Source organism: Crassostrea angulata, chromosome 4 (genome assembly GCF_025612915.1).
Source record: "Crassostrea angulata isolate pt1a10 chromosome 4, ASM2561291v2, whole genome shotgun sequence".
Lineage (NCBI taxonomy): Eukaryota > Metazoa > Mollusca > Bivalvia > Ostreida > Ostreidae > Magallana > Magallana angulata.
In genome coordinates, this window is record NC_069114.1 from 20256030 (window position 1) to 20282689 (window position 26660).

At 39.6% G+C, this 26660-nt stretch overlaps 1 protein-coding gene across 1 annotated transcript; it reads right to left on the reverse strand.

Annotated features, from left to right (window-relative positions):
* LOC128182145 (A disintegrin and metalloproteinase with thrombospondin motifs adt-1-like) lies at positions 1-26592 on the reverse strand. Its single transcript, XM_052850756.1, has 28 exons — positions 26578-26592; positions 26323-26479; positions 25928-26098; positions 25550-25714; positions 24787-24951; positions 24400-24570; positions 24024-24188; positions 23637-23807; positions 23261-23425; positions 22874-23044; positions 22496-22660; positions 22109-22279; positions 21732-21896; positions 21345-21515; positions 20967-21131; positions 20580-20750; positions 20203-20367; positions 19816-19986; positions 19439-19603; positions 19052-19222; positions 18675-18839; positions 18288-18458; positions 17911-18075; positions 17524-17694; positions 17148-17312; positions 16761-16931; positions 16520-16669; positions 1-271 (listed from the first exon to the last, which is right to left on the reverse strand). The coding sequence occupies exons 1-28, from the start codon at positions 26590-26592 to the stop codon at positions 3-5; spliced, it is 4623 nt and encodes a 1540-aa protein (XP_052706716.1). The 3' UTR covers positions 1-2.
* Positions 26593-26660: the final 68 nt, after the last annotated feature.

Consider the following 26660-nt stretch of genomic DNA (forward strand, 5'->3'; position numbering starts at 1 on the left):
TTTTACATATTTATTAAAAAAATAGCCTGCCTCATTGTTAATGGAAACCTGCATTGATTTAGGAAACGCCTACATTTTTTAATATTTTTCTTATACGTACCTGTACAGGGGGGTTGAGAGCATTTCTCGGTTTCGGTATCTTGCTGAAAACACGTGTATTTGATGGCTTCTGTTATAGGCATGTCACAAGAACGAGTTCTTTCACGTTTTCCAGTACCACAGGTCACTGAACAAGATGACCAAACTGTCCATATAGGAGGTGGCCAACTCCCTTAAAGGAATATAAACAAACATAAACAAAGAGGGTACAACACTCATTCATATGTGAACCAAGATTAAATGCAAATTTAATACGTGCTTTTTTTATACAATTGGCAAAATTAGAGAAGAAAATGATGTTTAATTGAAAACAAACACACAGGTAATCAAAATATTTTAAAGCTCATCAAGACGAGGCATCGGTTTCCGTAATCGTCTGTTTTTTTATGGAAAGAGATGATTAGCCTCAAGTCCAACCTCCACTTTATGCCGATGAGAAAGGGGGGGGGGGGGGGCAATTACGGCTTTATGCGTCCTCCGGGCACGGAAAGGATTAGAAAGTAAGTAAGTAAGTAAGTAAAATGAGACATCATGTGTACACGTGTGTTTAAAGCAAAATAATCGCTGTGAGTAATAAGCATTCATGTTCAATGTTTCATAAGTGTTTGTGGGTATCAATTTTCATAGATATCCACCGTCTTTTTTTTTTTATTTTACGAAGCAACAATAGTAGACGTTAGTCCTTTTGTGTGTTAGACGCTAGCTAATTAATTCATTAGAGTGTGGATGAAAAAGCTAAAACACTATTAACATGATAAACATATTGCATCTTCGTTAGCCAAGGGTGACGATCTTCGGTATTTCTCTGTCTATTCATCCTTGGAAGATTTGGACCGCTTCGCCTATTGGTAGATTTGGACCGCATGGCCTGTTGGTTTGTAAAGAGTAACGTGCCTTAGCTTTGATAATTTTTATCCAGTGAAAATCCTTCTTACACCGATTCTTGATAAACATGACGGCCTCTAAGAAAGATGTAAACAGAGAAGCTGAAGTTTGTAGTTGGTTCCATTTAGACTCCATAACAGAGACCCAGAATAGAAGCATACTATCGCTTTGACAATGACGTGAAGTGTTTCCGAGTACGAGAACTGGTATAGTCTGTCCCAAGATATTTATGCAGCACATTTAGACGATTTTTAATGAAAATACACATGCCTGTGAAAGAAGTGCAATTGAAATAGTTGAAAGGGACAATTTCCAAGATAATTTCATCGACACATTATCATCTTTCACTCAGAAAAATTCACAGGAACAAAAACAGATTCCTTACGGAGATTTAAAATCTAATAAATAACTAGACACGATCTCGTTGCGAGCAACGAGTGGGTCTTCCGTCCAATTTTTGAATAGATTAGATCAAACTTATCAATTCAAAGATAAAACCGTAGATCTAAACGAAAAATAGCTACTCGGACTCTCGCTTCAGAACTTTGACGCTTAATTTCTCGAGAATGCCTTGATCGATTTAAAAACAAATTACATATTCTGAATCAGTAAGAGTGTCACTATAAGGTGTAAAAATTTCCAAAAATAATATTAAAAAATAAACAAGAGGCCCATGGGCCACATCGCTCACCTGAGGAACAATAGGTATGATAAAGTCAGCTTAATGGAGTCATAATACAATCTGGACAATGTACATTAATACATGTAGATCCTGTATAAATAAAATCCATTTTTCCCCCTTGGAACTCGGATAGCCCTGATTGCTGAAAATATTTACAAGAGCAGACTTTAATCACCGCTCCTGCATATATATAGGGACTCAACGTTATGCAGGCAGGGATGACCGCACACCTACGCAACTCAACAGGTACCAACGTTAATGCAAGCAGAGATAACGCAAGCAGGGATAACCTCACACTTGCGCCAACAGCTCATCCTAACGCAGGGAGTGCCGCACACTTGCACTAGAAAGGCCAGAACACCAGCAGGGATGACCATACACTAGTGCTCCGCCGCAACCACCACCAATACAAGCAGGTATGACCGCACACTTGTATCAATGCGATACAGGGCAGAAATGACCGCACAATCTGTATCGTTGGTTAGAAAAACACAAAGACAAGAAAGAGCAGGGATGTCGACACCCTCAATCTCTCCATACCTGTTCAAGTTTAACCCCAAACAGTCACTTGTTGCAATGCAATAGACACTGTCCCTATATATGTGCCAGCCTAAAATAATTCATAGTATCTAAAAATTGGAAATCAAAAATAAACAAACTAATCCAGCCTAACCCAAAACTACTTATGCAGAACAACTTATATACATTGAATATTTATTATTGTATAAAAATAATCATCACATTAATTGGTTAACAGTGGATGCATTAATTAAAATAATCAAGAATCAATAAATCAAGGGCAATAACCCAAAACAATAATACAAAAAGATTCTCATGAAAAAATAGCTGCCTGCTTCAATTTTATAGTCATATCACATGTTGAGTATTGCAGTTCTCAAAAAGATCCTTTACAATTGTTTATATATGGGATATTTAGCTACATCAAACTCTGAACCTTCTTGTGAGGCCGAAGAATTGTCCTGGAGCCAAAGTCTTAACAATTAAAAATTATCATCTTGCTGATTAGTTTCTGAGAAGAAGATTTTTAAAGATTTACTCTTTATATTCCTATGTAAAACTTTAACACCCCCCCCCCCCATGTGGCCTCACCCTACCCCCAGGGGTCATGATTTTCACAACTTTGAATCTACACTACCTGAGGATACTTCCCACAAGTTTCAGCTTTCCTGGCTGATTAGTTTCTGAGAAGAAGATTTTTAAAGATTTACTCAATATATTCCTATGTAAAATTTTAACACTGTATATATTCCTATGTTAAACTTCGATCCCCCATTGTGGCCCCACCCTACCCCCAGGGGTCATGATTTTCACAACTTTGAATCTACACTACCTGAGGATGCTTCCACACAAGTTTCAGCTTTCCTGGCTGATTAGTTTCTGAGAAGAAGATTTTTAAAGATTTACTCTATATATTCCTATGTAAAATTTTAACACCCCCCCCCCCAATGTGGCCTCACCCTACCCCCAGGGATCATGATTTTCACAAATTTGAATCTACACTACCTGAGGATGCTTCCACACAAGTTTCAGCATTCCTGGCTGATTAGTTACTGAGAAGAAGATTTTTAAAGATTTACTCTATATATTCCTATGTAAAACTTTGACCCCCCATTGTGGCCCCAACCTAACCCCAGGGGTTATGATTTTCACAACTTTGAATCTACACTACCTGAGGATGCTTCCACACAAGTTTCAGCTTTCCTGGCTGATTAGTTTCTGAGAAGAAGATTTTTAAAGATTTATTCTATATATTCCTATGTAAAACTTCGACCCCCCATTGTGGCCCCACCCTACCCCTTGGGGTCATGATTTTCACAACTTTGAATCTACACTACCAGAGGATGCTTCCACACAAGTTTCAGCTTTCCTGGCTGTTTAGTTTCTGAGAAGAAGATTTTTAAAGATTTACTCTATATATTCCTATGTAAAACTTCGACCCCCCATTGTGGCCCCACCCTACCCCCGGGGGTCATGAATTTCACAACTTTGAATCTACACTACCTGAGGATGCTTCCACACAAGTTTCAGCTTTCCTGGCTGTTTAGTTTCTGAGAAGAAGATTTTTAAAGATTTACTCTATATATTCCTATGTAAAACTTCGACCCCCCATTGTGGCCCCACCCTACCCCCGGGGGTCATGAATTTCACAACTTTGAATCTACACTACCTGAGGATGCTTCCACACAAGTTTCAGCTTACCTGGCTTTCTGGTTCTTGAGAAGAAGATTTTTGAAAATTTCTCGAAATTTTTCATTAATTTCTAATTATCTCCCCTTGAAAACGGGTGTGGCCCTTAATTTTCACAACTTTGAATCCCCTTTGCCTAAGGATGATTTGTGCCAAGTTTGGTTGAAATTGGCCAAGTAGTTCTTGAGAAGATGTTGAAAATGTGAAAAGTTTACGGACAGACGGACGGACAGACGGACGGACAGACGGACGGACAGACGGACGACAGACAAAATGTGATCAGAATAGCTCACTTGAGCTTTCAGCTCAGGTGAGCTAAAAAAACGAAAAATTCAATTTTTCAAATTTTCTTCCGGTGACGACCGGAAGTGACGGTGGAAATTTTCTTGAGTGTTTTGCACCAGAAAAGCGGTAGATCTATCATCTCTGAAAATTTCAGCTTTATATCTTTACTCATTTTTGAGAAATGTCGCAGACAAAATTCGCTTTTAAAATTAGTTTATCGACGATAACTTCCGACCGGAAGTGAATTTTTTAAAATTGAAAAAAAAAACGATAAACTTCAGATACAAACGCGTAAGTTTTCAAAATTTAAATGAAATCGATCGAGCCATCTCTGAGAAATCGTCTGCACAAACTCAGTAAGAAAAAAAAAAGAATAATAACAGCTAGAGCAAAGCTCGTTGCAAAGCAACGAATGGGTTTTCCTTTATTGTCGAAAGTAACGCTAGAAGTACCTCTTAGAAGCAGAGTTCTTAATCTAGTAACAAAAGTAACTTAAGTACAAAAAGATAAAAAAAAAATCGAATGATTCTGGTCTTATAAAGTGTGAATTAAAGGTATTTGTGCTGAATGGGAACTGAGGAAATTCTAGTTACAGAGTTCCGAAGACATGCATCCCTTGGCTACAATGAACCGTATCAAAAAAACTGTCCCCTGCCACCATCAAGACTACATGGTATTTTCATATTTCTCCTTTAAGTGTAATTTTGAGTGGATTTTGTACCATTAGTAATACATTTTGTGAAAATGGATGATTTTCTTTGCTATAGATGTCATTACATGATTTATTCGCTAAAATATTCAAGGGGGGTAACTCCCTCTTAAATGTGTAGAATGACCACCACTAGAGTAAATTGGCTAAGAGAGTAGGTATTTCCTATCCTGATGACAATTAAGAGGCTTAAGTTAATTACTGAGATAAGAATAAATACTTTAAAACAGTTTTTATCAATTAAATCATTAAATTTATGAATTTGTAGCCATTTTGCTGTCTGATTTTATGAAATAACATTAAGCCCCCTGACTTATATCACCCAATATTTTTAAAACAGCATATTTTTATTTCAAATGAACTTTACATGTAGACAAATGCAGTTATCAAAGTATACAATATGTCAAAAAACTCAAGTTTTTGCTCCTAATCCTATCAAAAAATGGTATTTTTGATGTATTTACAGAATTGAAAAAGCCACCCCCTCTTTCCAGTAGACTCCATTACCATTACATGTAGGATATGTAAATGTACATTTGACCTTGAAATAACATCTGCTATGATAATTACTCTTGAAATGAACAAAAAACAACATATTTTCACCCTTTTATTGTAAAAATGCATCAAAAATGTAGAAAAACATGAAAAATTTGAACATTTTTCATGGAATTCTCATCCGTCCCCAGGTACCCGGGTGTGTTTGAATTTCATTTTAATTAAACACACACATCACACTTGTAGGTCTTACTAATTTAGCAAAGTTAAAGGTGACTAGAAACCAGAATATATAAGATATCCACTAAATATGATTATAGGCTTAGTTTTTCATGAAAACAAGAAATCACATGTAGGGCAACATGACTTTTGTGAATAAAAATGCTACAAATCATCCATTTACCAAAAAAAGATCAATTTTAAATATCAGTGATGGTTGTTTTCAAATATGTGTAAGCAATGACTCAAGGAAACTGCCACAAGTTTCATAATATTAGGTTAAAGTGTTCAAACCAATACTTCTTGTGAAAATCAAAAGATAGGGGGAGGGTATACATGTAAGGGTATTTCTAAGTGATGTGATGCTTTTATCATGATAATATCAAGCAGATGTATGTAGTATTGAATAAGGTTTCTTATTTAAGGAGGTAGAACAACAGTTGACCTCTAAAATATTAGGTAAAGATGCTTTATTTATGGAGAGCCCTGTGAATCTGTGTTAAATACTGTAAATTCCTTATTAAACGCGAGGAATTTATATCCGCGTAAAATCGCGAGAAGCATCCCTCGCGGATTTTAAAACCTCGCAATTATTTTCTGAGAGTTAAAAACTATCAGAAATATGAATATATCTCCCGCGTTCGCGATTTTATATTCTCGCGATTTGATACAACACAGCAGGATCGCGGAATTAAGTACTCGCGTAATATTAGGAATTTACAGTAGAGGAAAGTGGAAATGGTGGGTTCATTTAAATGGCCATATTTTTCTTAAACCTCAATGGAATTGGCAAAATGTGGTGTACTTTTTTTCAGAATAGCATAAGCTTTCTAATTTTAAGACAAGATGACTTTTCAGAGAATGTTAGTGTATGTTAAAGGTAGCAAGGGACAGTTTCGAATAAAGTACCCGTCAATATTTTTGTAAAATTGAGAGTTGCTGTACTTGAAGGCTTATGAGTGTTGCTAAAATTCATGAAATGATTTTTAATGATTATCATTAGTTAGAGGGGTGTCTCTTGTTGAAATTGATATGCAATATGTAGGCCCCTTATGTTAGGTACATGAGAATCAGAAGTAAAATGTGAAACCTGCGGCTATGACTGTTGTGCTGACTTTACACAGTGAAATTGCAAGTTACAGACGGGAGGTAAAATAACACGAAAAGTAGGTGGATGGGACATTGTAAACTATACACCGGTAAGTTTCTGACATGTGATAGTGCACCATGCACGCGGTACGGAAGGTCAACCCTCTGCAGGGAATTAGCTGGGGGAGGTCTAAAAAGCTGAAAAATCATGAAAAATTAGCAAAATATGAAAGGGTCAAAATCTCATAAAAACCAGTATGTAGAGAATTTTACAGGTTTTGACTAGTAATTTTCTTCAGAAATTGGTGATTGGTCTTATAAAGTGTGAATTAAAGGTATTTGTGCTGAATGGGAACTGAGGAAATTCTAGTTACAGAGTTCCGAAGACATGCATCCCTTGGCTACAATGAACCGTATCAAAAAAACTGTCCCCTGCCACCTAATATCTATATTCTTAATCCAGAATGCAAAATTAAAATTTCTGTAAAAATCAATTTTTTAATGTTTATATCCCGCATTCAATCGTCCGAATTAGAAATGGATTTCAGTTTTAAATTGAGGTTGATAAGCTCTTTCAGCATTTATGATTTATGACAAAATATTGCTTCGGAAAAAGTTAAGCTTTTGAGCTTTCCTAGCCCCTAACTTGAGGGACCAGTCATATTTTTGATATCAAATAAAAGGTCTCGTAAATATAAACATATTTTGTTCAACAAGTGTTCAATAATTGAAGTATCTGAAACACTGTGTTTTAGGGGCCGAACCCTTAAACTCCTTAACAGGGCCACCAACCAAACATTTTGTTTAAAACATAATTCTGAGCAACTTTTCCTCTTGATTGCTTTTCAAAGGGTTGACCTTTCGTACTGTGTGCTTGTTGCATCATCAATTGTCAGAAACTTATTGATGTATAGTTTTTCTTTATTATACCTCTGTGAATATTTTCTATGTAAAATTACAATGAACCAGACAACATTGAAATGGTGAACATTTCAAAGGGCCCAGCTGATGTTATTTAAGAGAATTTTGCTTTGACCTTGACTTATAAATTGAAATTTTTCCAGCTGGCATAGAACTTCTAGATCAATTTCATTCCCCCTACCATACAGGCATTTTTGTGCAATCTGACCAAGATTAAGCATATCTTGGAAATAATCTACAGTCTAAAGCTAATTTTAAAAAGATCTGCTATGACCTTCACATTGACTTGGTTCAAGGTCATTGTACGCCATTAACCAATAAGCTCTGTTTAGGTAAAATTTTAGCCAAATAGGGGCTTAAAGGAGAGTATATGTATGCTCTTAAAATATATGGATTTTTGTGTGATCTGATATGACCTTGACACTTGATCTACAAATATCATTCGAGGTCATTGCAAATCCTTTGATCAGAGGCATCATGTGGGTGAAGTATGAGCCTGATTGGAGCAAAGGGAGAGAAGATATACTCCCGACAAGGATTTTTTTAAATATAATTCTGCTGTGACCTTCACAGTTTACCTTGAAAATAGGTTCAAGGTCACTACACACCCTTTACTCAAAAGCTCTGCTTATGTGAAGTCTTAGCCAAATAGGGGTTAGTGGAAAGTATATAAGCTCTGAAAAAAGGATTTTTGCATGATCCGATATGATCTTCACCATTTACCTAGAAATTTCATTCAAGGTCACTGCACATCATTTAACCATAGAGACACTCTGTGAGTATTAGCCAGATTGGACCAAGGGGAGAGAAGATATGCCCCAGACAGGATTTTATATATATAATTCTGCTATGACCTTAACCTTATACCTAAGAACATGGTTCAAGGTCACTGCACATCCTTTACCCAAAGGAACCCTGTGGATGAGGTATGAGCCAGATTGGGCCAAGGGGAGAGAAGCTATGCTCCGGTCAAGCAATCTCGGATGGACAGATGGACATCAACTGATAACTAGAAGGCGCCCACATAAACATGCTTTTTTATCTAATTTGAAATATTATCCATGCTATATGCCCATGGTGAATAGTCATCAAAACCATTCATCAGCAGAATTCAATTTCCCTCCTTTTTAAACTAGGAACACCTCTGACCTAATCAGATCGCTGCATTAAATACAAAGTTTGATAACTCTAATTTGTTTATCATCAAGAAATTCTGTATCGCTGACAAATAAAGTTTTCTTTGGTATAATAAAATACAAATTAACTGACTATTCGGACAATAGCAAGTTTATTGTCCCACTCCACAGCAACTATTTCCCTTGGCTTTGCCTCATGAAATAGTTGATGTCTTTGGGAACAATAAACTTGCTATTGTCCTCATACCCAGTAAATAGGTATATAATATCCCATCCACCTACATTTCATGTTATATAACCTGTGTTTGTAACCTTCTATTTCACTGTGTAAAGTCAACACAACAGTCATAGCCGCAAGTTTCACAATTTATTTATTTACTGCTTCTCATGTACTTAAAATTAGGGGCCTTGATATTGCTTTCCAATTCCAACAAGAGGGCCTTAATATTGCTTACCAATTCCAACAAGAGACATCCCTCTAACTAATGATAATCATTAAAATTCATTTACCGTAATGAATCTACGCAACACTGATAAACCTTCAAGTACAGTCACTCTCAATTTTACAAAAATATTGACGGTACTTTATCCGAAACTGTTCCTTGTATCTTTAACTTAATACACTAACATTTTATGAAAAGACGGTTTGTCTTAGAATAAGAAAGCTAATGCAATTCTGAGGAAAGAATACCACATATTGCCAATTCCATTGGGGTTTAATAAAAATATGGCCATTTAAGTGAACCCACCATTTCCAATTCCCTTTAGTAAACACAGATTTATAGGGTTCTCCATAGTAAAACATCTTTACCTGACCTTTTAGAGGTCAATTGTTGTTCAACCACCTTTAAAAAGAAACCTTATTCAATACAACATACATCTACATGATATAATCATGATAAAAAGCTTCACATCACTTAGAAATGCCCTTACATGTATACCCCCCCCCCCCCCCCCATCTTTTGATTTTCACAAAAAGTAATGGTTTGAAATGTTTTACCTAATTTTATGAAACTTGTGGCAATTTCCTTGAGTCATTTCTCACACATATTTGAAAACAATCATCAATGATTCTAAAATTTGATCTTTATTTGTTTATTGTATGATTTGTACCATTTTAATTAACAAATAGACAGCTGTCCTGCTTGTGATTTCTTGTTTTCATGAAAAAAGTAAGCTAACAATCATATTTAGTGAATATCTAATCTATTCTGATTTTTAGTCTCCTTCTAACCATGCTAAAACAGTAAGTTACAACCTACAAGTCAGACATCTGCCTTAAATTAAAATTAAATTCAAACACACCCAGGTAGCTGGACACAGATCGAGTTGATTTCCATGAAAAATGTTCAAATTTGACATGTTTTTCTACTTTTTTTATGCATATATACCTAAGAAAGGTAGAAATAGGTTGTTTCTTGTTCACTTCAAAAGTAATTATCATAGCAGATGTTATTTCAAAGTCAAATGTACATTTACATATATCCTACATGTAATCTTAATGCAGACAATTGGATGGGGGGGGGGGGATTTTTCAATTATGTAAACACATCTTAATATCTTTATGAAATAAAAAATAAAGGAAACATAATTGCATACTTTTATTGAAAAACAAATTTTCACAACAATTTTGAATTTCTTTAAACAGCCTTAAATTTGTTTTTCATAATTTCTTATCACACACAAACCACAACATGGCATGATGCTTTCTTAAAGTTCCATTATTGTTCTTGCATTATCCAATTTAATTTGAATTACCAGTAAATAGTCTGTAGAACACAAGGAATATGCATGTGAGTAGAGGTGACAGGTTAACCTCAAGAGCTGACCCACTATAATCAATAGGTACCGATAAAAGCCATGTGGTGCCTTGTGGTAACAAGAGTCCATTTTGAGCTGAAATAAAAAAAAATAGCTGTGTTTACATACATGTACTAGTAATTGCTGTGTTTACATTAACAAATGCATAGTATTTCTGGAAAAAATACACTGACCATGCAGTGTAATAAGTATGACATATCCCAATACATGAATTAACATTTAGGCAATATTAAAAATTTTTCTTCGGTATATCAAATTGAGAGAGAGATTGAGAGAGAAAGAGAGAGTGCTTATTATTTGTAGTGCAACAGTCAATATCTCAATTCGTAAATTACAAAGGAATATTACCCATCCGAACAGCGTCAAAGTACATGTATTAGCTTCTGGTATACCATGTTTTATCAATTCTACTGGTTTGTTTTTTTTGCAAATAAATTTAGCAAGGGTTTTGTTTCTTTTCTTATAAATTACATGTTTTAAAATATACTATGTGTAATAAGCATAAAACATGTATGAGTAAACTTAATAAAGAATTCTTAATAGATTATATTTCACAGAATGTGGTACATTACATGTATGTCAATCTTTATAAAACTAGCGTATATTTCGTGCGCCATAAATTGAAAGTTTTTTGTAAATATCATTTAGCTTGCATGGTAGCTATATATGGTCTAACCCAAATTTTCTTCATAAAGCTACAGCTGTATGTACCACATATATGTTTTGTCACAAGTATGTAAATTTTAAAAAAAATACCCGATTTCCAACAGTTGAAAGTAACTCGATGAATTTTTCATTCTCTGATAAGTTCATTGTGTTTTGTCTGTGCATATATTATTAGTCTGCTGCAAGAGCAGACAATCAGTGGTAACCTAAATCAACTAATAAGAAAGTTTCTGGTTTAGGAGCGGGTAAATTGTTTATGCATAATGTATTAGCTGACACTGACTTGAATGCGACGCTGTTAAGAAAACCACACCAAGTAATATCAAGAAACATAAATATTCACTTAAATGTATTGTGTTAACGTTTTTAACACTTATTGCTTCATTACTCATTTCTCACCAGTGCATTGTTACATCATTTTATCAACACATAAAATTATATTTGAAAATATGATGTAACAATGCACCAGCAAGAAATGGTCCTCGGTGAGAACTGCTCGCACGCCAGTACAGCCAGTAGTCAGATTAAAAAAAGAGAATATGAAAATTACATTTAAAACATTAACAAGGACAATTTAAGTACACATCATAATTGCTAAACAAGAAAAAATATGTGAACTGGTACGCATAGTTCTAACTTGTAACCTACATGTACAAGTACATGTACCGGGTACCCGTTGGTCTGCTAAACCTCTCTAATGATACAATGATCGGCATCATAAAAATATTAAAGTCATGTTTTAACTCTGAAGTATACAATTTATTTACTTGATGTTATGTCTACAGGGTATTCATGTCTACATTTAAAGTCTTCCGCACAAGAATATATCATGTGTTTCTAATTAGACCCTGCTTTGAATTTTGAGTTGAAAATTCACAAACTGTTTTTTTTTAAATAGATAAATTTGGTCATCCTTTCCAGTCTCCCATGAACCTCGAGCGAGAAATATTTGTAACTTCATACATGATGCACATAACATAAGAAAATCTATGTACTAACTATATTTGTATACTGTATGTATGACTTTCGTCACATGTGGATTTTGTCAATAAATTGAATTGTAATTCAAACAAAATTCTGGTAAAAAGTATAGGAAAAAAAACAAGTACATGTAAAAGGTAAACATTTGGGATTCAACTCTGTTAAAAGGATTTATATTGTCTGGACTAACAAAATAACATACATCAGTGACAGTGTGCACGTACTTTCATGTACACATCTATAGACTAAATGTTTACTAGTTTACATGCTGACATTTTAACCATTAAAGACAAGAAAGTTCAAACTTTAAAATGAGTAAAAATTTAAGACTTACCTTCTTCAGTACCATCCACATAAATCACACTTTTAAATGTCCATCTTTTTTCTGTTATTACTCGTAACTCTTATCAGCTTATCAACAGCTGATCAATGTAAACGTAAACATCTGCCGACAGTAGGCCTACTGGGAATCAAGTTCAGTCGTACCCAACCCGACTCGCACCCAAACCAACTCGTATGTTTTATTTAACTTTAAATTAACTTTGCCTGTTGTCTTATCCATTTGATTACTCAAAAAAATATGTTTTAATTATAAAACAATATCTAATATAGTGATTTACTTACCATTTTCTTGCAGGAAACACACTCTCTCGAACCATGTTGATCTTCCAAAAGTGATGAAAATTTGTATTTCTTCTTAATTATGAGCAGCATGTTTATTTTGTGCTGACAAACTCATTCGTTGATCGGTTGAACGGAATCACATAAAGCAATTAATTTTAATTTTAATTGATGATAGTTAACCTGCTCATAATCATTCTTTGATCCGTCCGCATTCAAGTACAGAACTATAATATACTAGATTTTTATTACAAATTCTTTTAAATTTGTTATACAATTCGCATATTAATGTTATCGATAATATACAAAACATAACAACATACGAATAAAAGCCATTCATTTTATTTTCCTAGTATAAATATATTTTCCCCGTGGGTACGAGTTGACTAGTGAAGTCGTACTCAAATATTTGGGTACGAGTGGGTTTGGGTGCGAGTCGGGTTGGGTACGACTTGACTGTAATCCGGCCTACTGTGACTGTCAGAATTTCCTCGTAAACGATTCAAACGGTTCAAACAAGTATGAAGAATATATCCCTCCTTAATATACAAATACGAAGTAGTGTTCCCGGTACATGTCCATGTGCTTCACTGTGGATTGAAAGTGCACGTGACCGTACAACATGTACGGCGAAAAAATACACAACTTCTCTTCTGCGTTTCGGCATCCATGGCTCTGTCTTTCCCATAATGCCGTTCGTCGCTGTTTATATTTGGGGTTACAGGCAGGGGCGCCGACAGAGATTTGTTCTGCGCGAACACATAGCACGTTTAAATAAGTAGTTGTGTATGTTCATTGCATTTATAAATGATTTAGATAAACAGAATAAAACCGTGAAATTTAATCAGAACAATAACAAATGCTACGCCCGGAAGCGGCATTGTTCGCTAGTGTGTCTATTTAGACAATTAACTCGTTCATGTACGATTCTCGCATATTTGTTTTATGAAATTACAATAAATATAGCACAGAGCTTGTTTAATTTCATACCAAATGACAAAATTTAATTTATTAAAAGTAATCTAGCTATTTTTTTTTCATAAAATGATAATTTTTTTAGCTATCAGAAAAAAAAGTTTATGGACTGCTGACCCCTAATTATAGGGGCCAGCCCTTTTTTCTTAATTTTAAATGAAAGCTCTTGTTATTCTAAACAACTTTTGTTCTATGTGTTTTAACAAAATACTTTTAGTTTAAAAGTTATAATAAAAAAGCAACAAAATTTCAGCACCGAAAAAATCTTAAACTTTGGCGACAAATAGCTCAAAAACTAACGAAGAAATTACCAAAATTTTCATGCAAGCAAAACTATAAAATGTTACCGACAATTTCGCCAAATTTCATGCATCTATCATCTGTAGTTCCAGAGATCAACTCTGGACAAAAGACCCCCCAATTTTCAATTAAAGGGCAATAACTCATAACCGGAAATGAATTTGAAAAATTTGAAAAAAAAAGTCTAGAGATCTTAATATCATCTACATACCCTGAAAGCAATCAGACAAAAATGTTCGAGAAATCTCGTGCACAAAATTTGCGGGAAAAAAAAATAATAAGAAACAGTAGAATAACAGAAGGGTTTTCCGTTGAAAACGGAAAACCCAAATAAGAAAAGTGAAAAAGAAACAATAGAATAATAGAAGGGTCTTCCGCTGAAGACGGAAGACCCTAATAATAATAAGAAAAGTGAAAAGGAAACCGAAGAATAATAGAAGGGTCTTCCGCTGAAGACGGAAGACCCTAATAAGAAAAGTGAAAAAGAAACAATAGAATAATAGAAGGGTCTTCCGCTGAAGACGGAAGACCCTAATTAATAAACGTCTGTTTTTGTCTTAATCTTATCGGAAAAGTGTTTTTCAACTTGTATTACAGTCCAACAACCCCTGTATGTTAAATATTTTAGTTAGAAAATAAAAAAAAAAAAAAAAATATTGGAGAGAAAGAAATAGAGAGAAAGAACAAATATTGGCTCGGGCGAGATAAGAAAACACAACCTTTGCAGGTGTCATAACAGTATTTCAGCGAAGGTGAACATGGCTGACGCGAAATAATTCCCGAATTTCTCTTTGAATTTGGGGCGTTTCCGCACGGGACAGGAGCTGAATTTTTGTATGAGATGAGGAACGATGTGTGAGATGTCTGACTACACAGGTTTGGTAACAGTGCGAGGTCATTTGAAATATTGATGCGTGTTTTTGTCTGGAGGGGGTTGGAAAGACCCGAGCTTGATTTTCGTCGTAAATAAATCGAAAGTAGAATGTTGAGGTGTGGATCTCGGATTCGGTAAACGATAATTAAGGGAAGTAAAGTCCTAAAGCAATGACTGATGCATTTTACACATGTATTTCAGTGTTGAATTTTTTTTCGTGTCGTTTACTATTGTGTTTGACTGTTTTATTTCAACAGGATTGATAAAATCATTATAAATGTAGCAATAACGAAATCAGTAACACGTAAATTTATTCGGTAAAAATTTGATGACAGTAATTTCCACGGTTCTAACATTCATAATAACATATCCTTCGAGTATTTTTTCAAGAGAAATAACAACTAATTTTTAAGAACTGGTGTCCCTTAATTGTGTTCTGTAGTGAAAACAAAAAAGGGTTTTTTTTTTCACCAGCACAAGATACATCATGAATCAAACATGATAAAGATAAAAGCACTATTAACTTAGACGTGGCTTTCAAAGAGCACCAGCTCCAGAAACTTTAACGTCCTCGGCCATTTGTTATCGCCAATATTCATTTTCAAACTGCTAAGTCCTCATGTATGTACCACCCAATTAAGAGAAGTGCAGTAATGGAATAAGAGTACCAAATCCCCGGATGTTTACATCAGGGCTGCGTTCAAGATCGTAGCAGCTATAGCCTAGCCGTAGATATCTAGGTCTATTGAACGGACCGCTAGGTTAGCCGCTAGGTCTCAGATTTGAAATTAGAAATATTCAACTAATTTCATCGACATAATTTGTTAATTTCAAGCGGAAATATACATGTACAGAATCATTTTAACTTAAAGGATGAATAAAATGTCACTAAATAAATAGATTTCATGTTTGTTACTAAGTGATAACTAAAGTGGCCATCTTGAATTTGATACGTAGCATAAAATATTTAGGCTAGGAATAACTACCTAGCGGCTAGGCTAGTTTACCGTTCAACTGCGTAGCCCTACGTTGCAGCTACGATCTCGAACGCAACCCAGAGAAAAGTTATAGAACATTGTAACACGGAATAAATTGATAGGCGTCAGGCGATTGGCTGAATTCAGGTATGTATTAGTTTTCATTTTAAAGCTAAAATATAAATGTTTGAAAGAAGTGATGGAGGGAATATTGCAGAAAATACAGAAATACCAGAGGAGGATGTAGGAGTGGGGGTTATTTTTTATGCAGGGGGCCATTTACTGCGGATCGCTGTAAGTTGTAAACAAGTGCAAATTTGACCTATAAACACAATGGGACCATATATTTATTTTGGTAATTTCTGAAAGTGCTTAAAATGAAATTTTAAATGATTCCAAAAATTTGGCTGCTATTGTCATAGTAAAGTACTGAGAGGTCCTAATGTTTGTATAGAGTTTTATGGGCAAATAATTGGTAGGGTTTTCCCTATAATACTAGTAACAAGTTACAGCGTAGATAAGATACCGGCTCCTACATGTACGCCAATAATAAGCTAAAAAACAATAGCTAATTACCTGGGCAACCTAGGCAAGTAGAAGCTTCAAGAAATGTGCCATGGCAACTCCCTCCATATTTTGGTGGTGGGTTATTACACTCTCTTTTTCTGTAGCGACTACTAACACAGCATTCACCCCAAGATGTCCATGGACCCCAATGTCCGTCAACTATAATAATATTCAGAAAATCATTTGTCTTTAAATTGTAACAATATAACAAATATAACTGACATGTATTAAAAGGTCTATCAATTCATACTTGGACAAGGCGGCTTCGAGCAGGGTTGTTGCTGCTGTTCTTTGAAGTGACAGTTATATCGCGCTGCTTCGTCAGTTGTCAGGTCACAGGCTCTGGATCTGGTCTGCGTTCCATCTCCACAAGACACTGAGCAGCTTCCCCAGCTGGACCATGGCGTTACCACTTTGCCTCCTACAATTTCAAATAATCATGATTTAAGGTACATGACTTGATGAGAGAGCGAGAGCAGCAGCAGGCATGTGCGTCGTCCGATGCTGGGTCTAGCTAGGACCCTATTACATCCATCAGTCAATCGATCTATGGCTTGAATGATTGATCAGGATAGAGTGAGTGAGTGATTGATCGAGTGATTGATTGAGTGATTGATTGAGAAATTAAACGTCTTACCTGGACACCCAATGCAGGGGCGGTTTTCAGAGTCATCCCCAGGACAGGGTTTGCCTCCATGCTCTGGGGCCGGATTTGTACAAGTTCTCGTTCTAGTTTCCTGGCCGGGTCCACAAGTGTTAGAACACTGACTCCACTGCGACCAATCAGACCAAGCCCCGTCAACTGCAACGAATTCAAGCAACTATCTCATGCACAGTCTACACCAGCACTTCCGATGCCCAGACATCCGCGTTTACCTGGCTTATGTTGTTTATCATTACATGAAGGACGCACATTGTGACACAATAGCGTCGTGCATTCGATCATTTAAATAACAATCATGTTTGCAATACAATTTGGGGGGAGGGGGGGGATAAATATAATCAATTCATACTTGGACAAGGCGGCTTCGAGCAGGGTTGTTGCTGCTGTTCTTTGAAGTGACAGTTATATCGCGCTGCTTCGTCAGTTGTCAGGTCACAGGCTCTGGATCTGGTCTGCGTTCCATCTCCACAAGACACTGAGCAGCTTCCCCAGCTGGACCATGGCGTTACCACTTTGCCTCCTACAATTTCAAATAATCATGATTTAAGGTACATGACTTGATGAGAGAGCGAGAGCAGCAGCAGGCATGTGCGTCGTCCGATGCTGGGTCTAGCTAGGACCCTATTACATCCATCAGTCAATCGATCTATGGCTTGAATGATTGATCAGGATAGAGTGAGTGAGTGATTGATCGAGTGATTGATTGAGTGATTGATTGAGAAATTAAACGTCTTACCTGGACACCCAATGCAGGGGCGGTTTTCAGAGTCATCCCCAGGACAGGGTTTGCCTCCATGCTCTGGGGCCGGATTTGTACAAGTTCTCGTTCTAGTTTCCTGGCCGGGTCCACAAGTGTTAGAACACTGACTCCACTGCGACCAATCAGACCAAGCCCCGTCAACTGCAACGAATTCAAGCAACTATCTCATGCACAGTCTACACCAGCACTTCCGATGCCCAGACATCCGCGTTTACCTGGCTTATGTTGTTTATCATTACATGAAGGACGCACATTGTGACACAATAGCGTCGTGCATTCGATCATTTAAATAACAATCATGTTTGCAATACAATTTGGGGGGAGGGGGGGGGATAAATATAATCAATTCATACTTGGACAAGGCGGCTTCGAGCAGGGTTGTTGCTGCTGTTCTTTGAAGTGACAGTTATATCGCGCTGCTTCGTCAGTTGTCAGGTCACAGGCTCTGGATCTGGTCTGCGTTCCATCTCCACAAGACACTGAGCAGCTTCCCCAGCTGGACCATGGCGTTACCACTTTGCCTCCTACAATTTCAAATAATCATGATTTAAGGTACATGACTTGATGAGAGAGCGAGAGCAGCAGCAGGCATGTGCGTCGTCCGATGCTGGGTCTAGCTAGGACCCTATTACATCCATCAGTCAATCGATCTATGGCTTGAATGATTGATCAGGATAGAGTGAGTGAGTGATTGATCGAGTGATTGATTGAGTGATTGATTGAGAAATTAAACGTCTTACCTGGACACCCAATGCAGGGGCGGTTTTCAGAGTCATCCCCAGGACAGGGTTTGCCTCCATGCTCTGGGGCCGGATTTGTACAAGTTCTCGTTCTAGTTTCCTGGCCGGGTCCACAAGTGTTAGAACACTGACTCCACTGCGACCAATCAGACCAAGCCCCGTCAACTGCAACGAATTCAAGCAACTATCTCATGCACAGTCTACACCAGCACTTCCGATGCCCAGACATCCGCGTTTACCTGGCTTATGTTGTTTATCATTACATGAAGGACGCACATTGTGACACAATAGCGTCGTGCATTCGATCATTTAAATAACAATCATGTTTGCAATACAATTTGGGGGGAGGGGGGGGGATAAATATAATCAATTCATACTTGGACAAGGCGGCTTCGAGCAGGGTTGTTGCTGCTGTTCTTTGAAGTGACAGTTATATCGCGCTGCTTCGTCAGTTGTCAGGTCACAGGCTCTGGATCTGGTCTGCGTTCCATCTCCACAAGACACTGAGCAGCTTCCCCAGCTGGACCATGGCGTTACCACTTTGCCTCCTACAATTTCAAATAATCATGATTTAAGGTACATGACTTGATGAGAGAGCGAGAGCAGCAGCAGGCATGTGCGTCGTCCGATGCTGGGTCTAGCTAGGACCCTATTACATCCATCAGTCAATCGATCTATGGCTTGAATGATTGATCAGGATAGAGTGAGTGAGTGATTGATCGAGTGATTGATTGAGTGATTGATTGAGAAATTAAACGTCTTACCTGGACACCCAATGCAGGGGCGGTTTTCAGAGTCATCCCCAGGACAGGGTTTGCCTCCATGCTCTGGGGCCGGATTTGTACAAGTTCTCGTTCTAGTTTCCTGGCCGGGTCCACAAGTGTTAGAACACTGACTCCACTGCGACCAATCAGACCAAGCCCCGTCAACTGCAACGAATTCAAGCAACTATCTCATGCACAGTCTACACCAGCACTTCCGATGCCCAGACATCCGCGTTTACCTGGCTTATGTTGTTTATCATTACATGAAGGACGCACATTGTGACACAATAGCGTCGTGCATTCGATCATTTAAATAACAATCATGTTTGCAATACAATTTGGGGGGAGGGGGGGGGATAAATATAATCAATTCATACTTGGACAAGGCGGCTTCGAGCAGGGTTGTTGCTGCTGTTCTTTGAAGTGACAGTTATATCGCGCTGCTTCGTCAGTTGTCAGGTCACAGGCTCTGGATCTGGTCTGCGTTCCATCTCCACAAGACACTGAGCAGCTTCCCCAGCTGGACCATGGCGTTACCACTTTGCCTCCTACAATTTCAAATAATCATGATTTAAGGTACATGACTTGATGAGAGAGCGAGAGCAGCAGCAGGCATGTGCGTCGTCCGATGCTGGGTCTAGCTAGGACCCTATTACATCCATCAGTCAATCGATCTATGGCTTGAATGATTGATCAGGATAGAGTGAGTGAGTGATTGATCGAGTGATTGATTGAGTGATTGATTGAGAAATTAAACGTCTTACCTGGACACCCAATGCAGGGGCGGTTTTCAGAGTCATCCCCAGGACAGGGTTTGCCTCCATGCTCTGGGGCCGGATTTGTACAAGTTCTCGTTCTAGTTTCCTGGCCGGGTCCACAAGTGTTAGAACACTGACTCCACTGCGACCAATCAGACCAAGCCCCGTCAACTGCAACGAATTCAAGCAACTATCTCATGCACAGTCTACACCAGCACTTCCGATGCCCAGACATCCGCGTTTACCTGGCTTATGTTGTTTATCATTACATGAAGGACGCACATTGTGACACAATAGCGTCGTGCATTCGATCATTTAAATAACAATCATGTTTGCAATACAATTTGGGGGGAGGGGGGGGGATAAATATAATCAATTCATACTTGGACAAGGCGGCTTCGAGCAGGGTTGTTGCTGCTGTTCTTTGAAGTGACAGTTATATCGCGCTGCTTCGTCAGTTGTCAGGTCACAGGCTCTGGATCTGGTCTGCGTTCCATCTCCACAAGACACTGAGCAGCTTCCCCAGCTGGACCATGGCGTTACCACTTTGCCTCCTACAATTTCAAATAATCATGATTTAAGGTACATGACTTGATGAGAGAGCGAGAGCAGCAGCAGGCATGTGCGTCGTCCGATGCTGGGTCTAGCTAGGACCCTATTACATCCATCAGTCAATCGATCTATGGCTTGAATGATTGATCAGGATAGAGTGAGTGAGTGATTGATCGAGTGATTGATTGAGTGATTGATTGAGAAATTAAACGTCTTACCTGGACACCCAATGCAGGGGCGGTTTTCAGAGTCATCCCCAGGACAGGGTTTGCCTCCATGCTCTGGGGCCGGATTTGTACAAGTTCTCGTTCTAGTTTCCTGGCCGGGTCCACAAGTGTTAGAACACTGACTCCACTGCGACCAATCAGACCAAGCCCCGTCAACTGCAACGAATTCAAGCAACTATCTCATGCACAGTCTACACCAGCACTTCCGATGCCCAGACATCCGCGTTTACCTGGCTTATGTTGTTTATCATTACATGAAGGACGCACATTGTGACACAATAGCGTCGTGCATTCGATCATTTAAATAACAATCATGTTTGCAATACAATTTGGGGGGAGGGGGGGGGGATAAATATAATCAATTCATACTTGGACAAGGCGGCTTCGAGCAGGGTTGTTGCTGCTGTTCTTTGAAGTGACAGTTATATCGCGCTGCTTCGTCAGTTGTCAGGTCACAGGCTCTGGATCTGGTCTGCGTTCCATCTCCACAAGACACTGAGCAGCTTCCCCAGCTGGACCATGGCGTTACCACTTTGCCTCCTACAATTTCAAATAATCATGATTTAAGGTACATGACTTGATGAGAGAGCGAGAGCAGCAGCAGGCATGTGCGTCGTCCGATGCTGGGTCTAGCTAGGACCCTATTACATCCATCAGTCAATCGATCTATGGCTTGAATGATTGATCAGGATAGAGTGAGTGAGTGATTGATCGAGTGATTGATTGAGTGATTGATTGAGAAATTAAACGTCTTACCTGGACACCCAATGCAGGGGCGGTTTTCAGAGTCATCCCCAGGACAGGGTTTGCCTCCATGCTCTGGGGCCGGATTTGTACAAGTTCTCGTTCTAGTTTCCTGGCCGGGTCCACAAGTGTTAGAACACTGACTCCACTGCGACCAATCAGACCAAGCCCCGTCAACTGCAACGAATTCAAGCAACTATCTCATGCACAGTCTACACCAGCACTTCCGATGCCCAGACATCCGCGTTTACCTGGCTTATGTTGTTTATCATTACATGAAGGACGCACATTGTGACACAATAGCGTCGTGCATTCGATCATTTAAATAACAATCATGTTTGCAATACAATTTGGGGGGAGGGGGGGGGATAAATATAATCAATTCATACTTGGACAAGGCGGCTTCGAGCAGGGTTGTTGCTGCTGTTCTTTGAAGTGACAGTTATATCGCGCTGCTTCGTCAGTTGTCAGGTCACAGGCTCTGGATCTGGTCTGCGTTCCATCTCCACAAGACACTGAGCAGCTTCCCCAGCTGGACCATGGCGTTACCACTTTGCCTCCTACAATTTCAAATAATCATGATTTAAGGTACATGACTTGATGAGAGAGCGAGAGCAGCAGCAGGCATGTGCGTCGTCCGATGCTGGGTCTAGCTAGGACCCTATTACATCCATCAGTCAATCGATCTATGGCTTGAATGATTGATCAGGATAGAGTGAGTGAGTGATTGATCGAGTGATTGATTGAGTGATTGATTGAGAAATTAAACGTCTTACCTGGACACCCAATGCAGGGGCGGTTTTCAGAGTCATCCCCAGGACAGGGTTTGCCTCCATGCTCTGGGGCCGGATTTGTACAAGTTCTCGTTCTAGTTTCCTGGCCGGGTCCACAAGTGTTAGAACACTGACTCCACTGCGACCAATCAGACCAAGCCCCGTCAACTGCAACGAATTCAAGCAACTATCTCATGCACAGTCTACACCAGCACTTCCGATGCCCAGACATCCGCGTTTACCTGGCTTATGTTGTTTATCATTACATGAAGGACGCACATTGTGACACAATAGCGTCGTGCATTCGATCATTTAAATAACAATCATGTTTGCAATACAATTTGGGGGGAGGGGGGGGGGATAAATATAATCAATTCATACTTGGACAAGGCGGCTTCGAGCAGGGTTGTTGCTGCTGTTCTTTGAAGTGACAGTTATATCGCGCTGCTTCGTCAGTTGTCAGGTCACAGGCTCTGGATCTGGTCTGCGTTCCATCTCCACAAGACACTGAGCAGCTTCCCCAGCTGGACCATGGCGTTACCACTTTGCCTCCTACAATTTCAAATAATCATGATTTAAGGTACATGACTTGATGAGAGAGCGAGAGCAGCAGCAGGCATGTGCGTCGTCCGATGCTGGGTCTAGCTAGGACCCTATTACATCCATCAGTCAATCGATCTATGGCTTGAATGATTGATCAGGATAGAGTGAGTGAGTGATTGATCGAGTGATTGATTGAGTGATTGATTGAGAAATTAAACGTCTTACCTGGACACCCAATGCAGGGGCGGTTTTCAGAGTCATCCCCAGGACAGGGTTTGCCTCCATGCTCTGGGGCCGGATTTGTACAAGTTCTCGTTCTAGTTTCCTGGCCGGGTCCACAAGTGTTAGAACACTGACTCCACTGCGACCAATCAGACCAAGCCCCGTCAACTGCAACGAATTCAAGCAACTATCTCATGCACAGTCTACACCAGCACTTCCGATGCCCAGACATCCGCGTTTACCTGGCTTATGTTGTTTATCATTACATGAAGGACGCACATTGTGACACAATAGCGTCGTGCATTCGATCATTTAAATAACAATCATGTTTGCAATACAATTTGGGGGGAGGGGGGGGATAAATATAATCAATTCATACTTGGACAAGGCGGCTTCGAGCAGGGTTGTTGCTGCTGTTCTTTGAAGTGACAGTTATATCGCGCTGCTTCGTCAGTTGTCAGGTCACAGGCTCTGGATCTGGTCTGCGTTCCATCTCCACAAGACACTGAGCAGCTTCCCCAGCTGGACCATGGCGTTACCACTTTGCCTCCTACAATTTCAAATAATCATGATTTAAGGTACATGACTTGATGAGAGAGCGAGAGCAGCAGCAGGCATGTGCGTCGTCCGATGCTGGGTCTAGCTAGGACCCTATTACATCCATCAGTCAATCGATCTATGGCTTGAATGATTGATCAGGATAGAGTGAGTGAGTGATTGATCGAGTGATTGATTGAGTGATTGATTGAGAAATTAAACGTCTTACCTGGACACCCAATGCAGGGGCGGTTTTCAGAGTCATCCCCAGGACAGGGTTTGCCTCCATGCTCTGGGGCCGGATTTGTACAAGTTCTCGTTCTAGTTTCCTGGCCGGGTCCACAAGTGTTAGAACACTGACTCCACTGCGACCAATCAGACCAAGCCCCGTCAACTGCAACGAATTCAAGCAACTATCTCATGCACAGTCTACACCAGCACTTCCGATGCCCAAACATCCGCGTTTACCTGGCTTATGTTGTTTATCATTACATGAAGGACGCACATTGTGACACAATAGCGTCGTGCATTCGATCATTTAAATAACAATCATGTTTGCAATACAATTTGGGGGGAGGGGGGGGATAAATATAATCAATTCATACTTGGACAAGGCGGCTTCGAGCAGGGTTGTTGCTGCTGTTCTTTGAAGTGACAGTTATATCGCGCTGCTTCGTCAGTTGTCAGGTCACAGGCTCTGGATCTGGTCTGCGTTCCATCTCCACAAGACACTGAGCAGCTTCCCCAGCTGGACCATGGCGTTACCACTTTGCCTCCTACAATTTCAAATAATCATGATTTAAGGTACATGACTTGATGAGAGAGCGAGAGCAGCAGCAGGCATGTGCGTCGTCCGATGCTGGGTCTAGCTAGGACCCTATTACATCCATCAGTCAATCGATCTATGGCTTGAATGATTGATCAGGATAGAGTGAGTGAGTGATTGATCGAGTGATTGATTGAGTGATTGATTGAGAAATTAAACGTCTTACCTGGACACCCAATGCAGGGGCGGTTTTCAGAGTCATCCCCAGGACAGGGTTTGCCTCCATGCTCTGGGGCCGGATTTGTACAAGTTCTCGTTCTAGTTTCCTGGCCGGGTCCACAAGTGTTAGAACACTGACTCCACTGCGACCAATCAGACCAAGCCCCGTCAACTGCAACGAATTCAAGCAACTATCTCATGCACAGTCTACACCAGCACTTCCGATGCCCAGACATCCGCGTTTACCTGGCTTATGTTGTTTATCATTACATGAAGGACGCACATTGTGACACAATAGCGTCGTGCATTCGATCATTTAAATAACAATCATGTTTGCAATACAATTTGGGGGGAGGGGGGGGATAAATATAATCAATTCATACTTGGACAAGGCGGCTTCGAGCAGGGTTGTTGCTGCTGTTCTTTGAAGTGACAGTTATATCGCGCTGCTTCGTCAGTTGTCAGGTCACAGGCTCTGGATCTGGTCTGCGTTCCATCTCCACAAGACACTGAGCAGCTTCCCCAGCTGGACCATGGCGTTACCACTTTGCCTCCTACAATTTCAAATAATCATGATTTAAGGTACATGACTTGATGAGAGAGCGAGAGCAGCAGCAGGCATGTGCGTCGTCCGATGCTGGGTCTAGCTAGGACCCTATTACATCCATCAGTCAATCGATCTATGGCTTGAATGATTGATCAGGATAGAGTGAGTGAGTGATTGATCGAGTGATTGATTGAGTGATTGATTGAGAAATTAAACGTCTTACCTGGACACCCAATGCAGGGGCGGTTTTCAGAGTCATCCCCAGGACAGGGTTTGCCTCCATGCTCTGGGGCCGGATTTGTACAAGTTCTCGTTCTAGTTTCCTGGCCGGGTCCACAAGTGTTAGAACACTGACTCCACTGCGACCAATCAGACCAAGCCCCGTCAACTGCAACGAATTCAAGCAACTATCTCATGCACAGTCTACACCAGCACTTCCGATGCCCAGACATCCGCGTTTACCTGGCTTATGTTGTTTATCATTACATGAAGGACGCACATTGTGACACAATAGCGTCGTGCATTCGATCATTTAAATAACAATCATGTTTGCAATACAATTTGGGGGGAGGGGGGGGGGATAAATATAATCAATTCATACTTGGACAAGGCGGCTTCGAGCAGGGTTGTTGCTGCTGTTCTTTGAAGTGACAGTTATATCGCGCTGCTTCGTCAGTTGTCAGGTCACAGGCTCTGGATCTGGTCTGCGTTCCATCTCCACAAGACACTGAGCAGCTTCCCCAGCTGGACCATGGCGTTACCACTTTGCCTCCTACAATTTCAAATAATCATGATTTAAGGTACATGACTTGATGAGAGAGCGAGAGCAGCAGCAGGCATGTGCGTCGTCCGATGCTGGGTCTAGCTAGGACCCTATTACATCCATCAGTCAATCGATCTATGGCTTGAATGATTGATCAGGATAGAGTGAGTGAGTGATTGATCGAGTGATTGATTGAGTGATTGATTGAGAAATTAAACGTCTTACCTGGACACCCAATGCAGGGGCGGTTTTCAGAGTCATCCCCAGGACAGGGTTTGCCTCCATGCTCTGGGGCCGGATTTGTACAAGTTCTCGTTCTAGTTTCCTGGCCGGGTCCACAAGTGTTAGAACACTGACTCCACTGCGACCAATCAGACCAAGCCCCGTCAACTGCAACGAATTCAAGCAACTATCTCATGCACAGTCTACACCAGCACTTCCGATGCCCAGACATCCGCGTTTACCTGGCTTATGTTGTTTATCATTACATGAAGGACGCACATTGTGACACAATAGCGTCGTGCATTCGATCATTTAAATAACAATCATGTTTGCAATACAATTTGGGGGG

What these genes read in the sequence shown, in the direction of transcription:
- LOC128182145 (XM_052850756.1), bottom strand. An exon ending in CTCGAAGCCGCCTTGTCCAA is followed by an intron (nt 23,426 to 23,636) that starts GTATGAATTGAT and finishes AATTCGTTGCAG; the next exon opens with TTGACGGGGCTTGGTCTGAT. An exon ending in CCCCTGCATTGGGTGTCCAG is followed by an intron (nt 17,695 to 17,910) that starts GTAAGACGTTTA and finishes TTGAAATTGTAG; the next exon opens with GAGGCAAAGTGGTAACGCCA.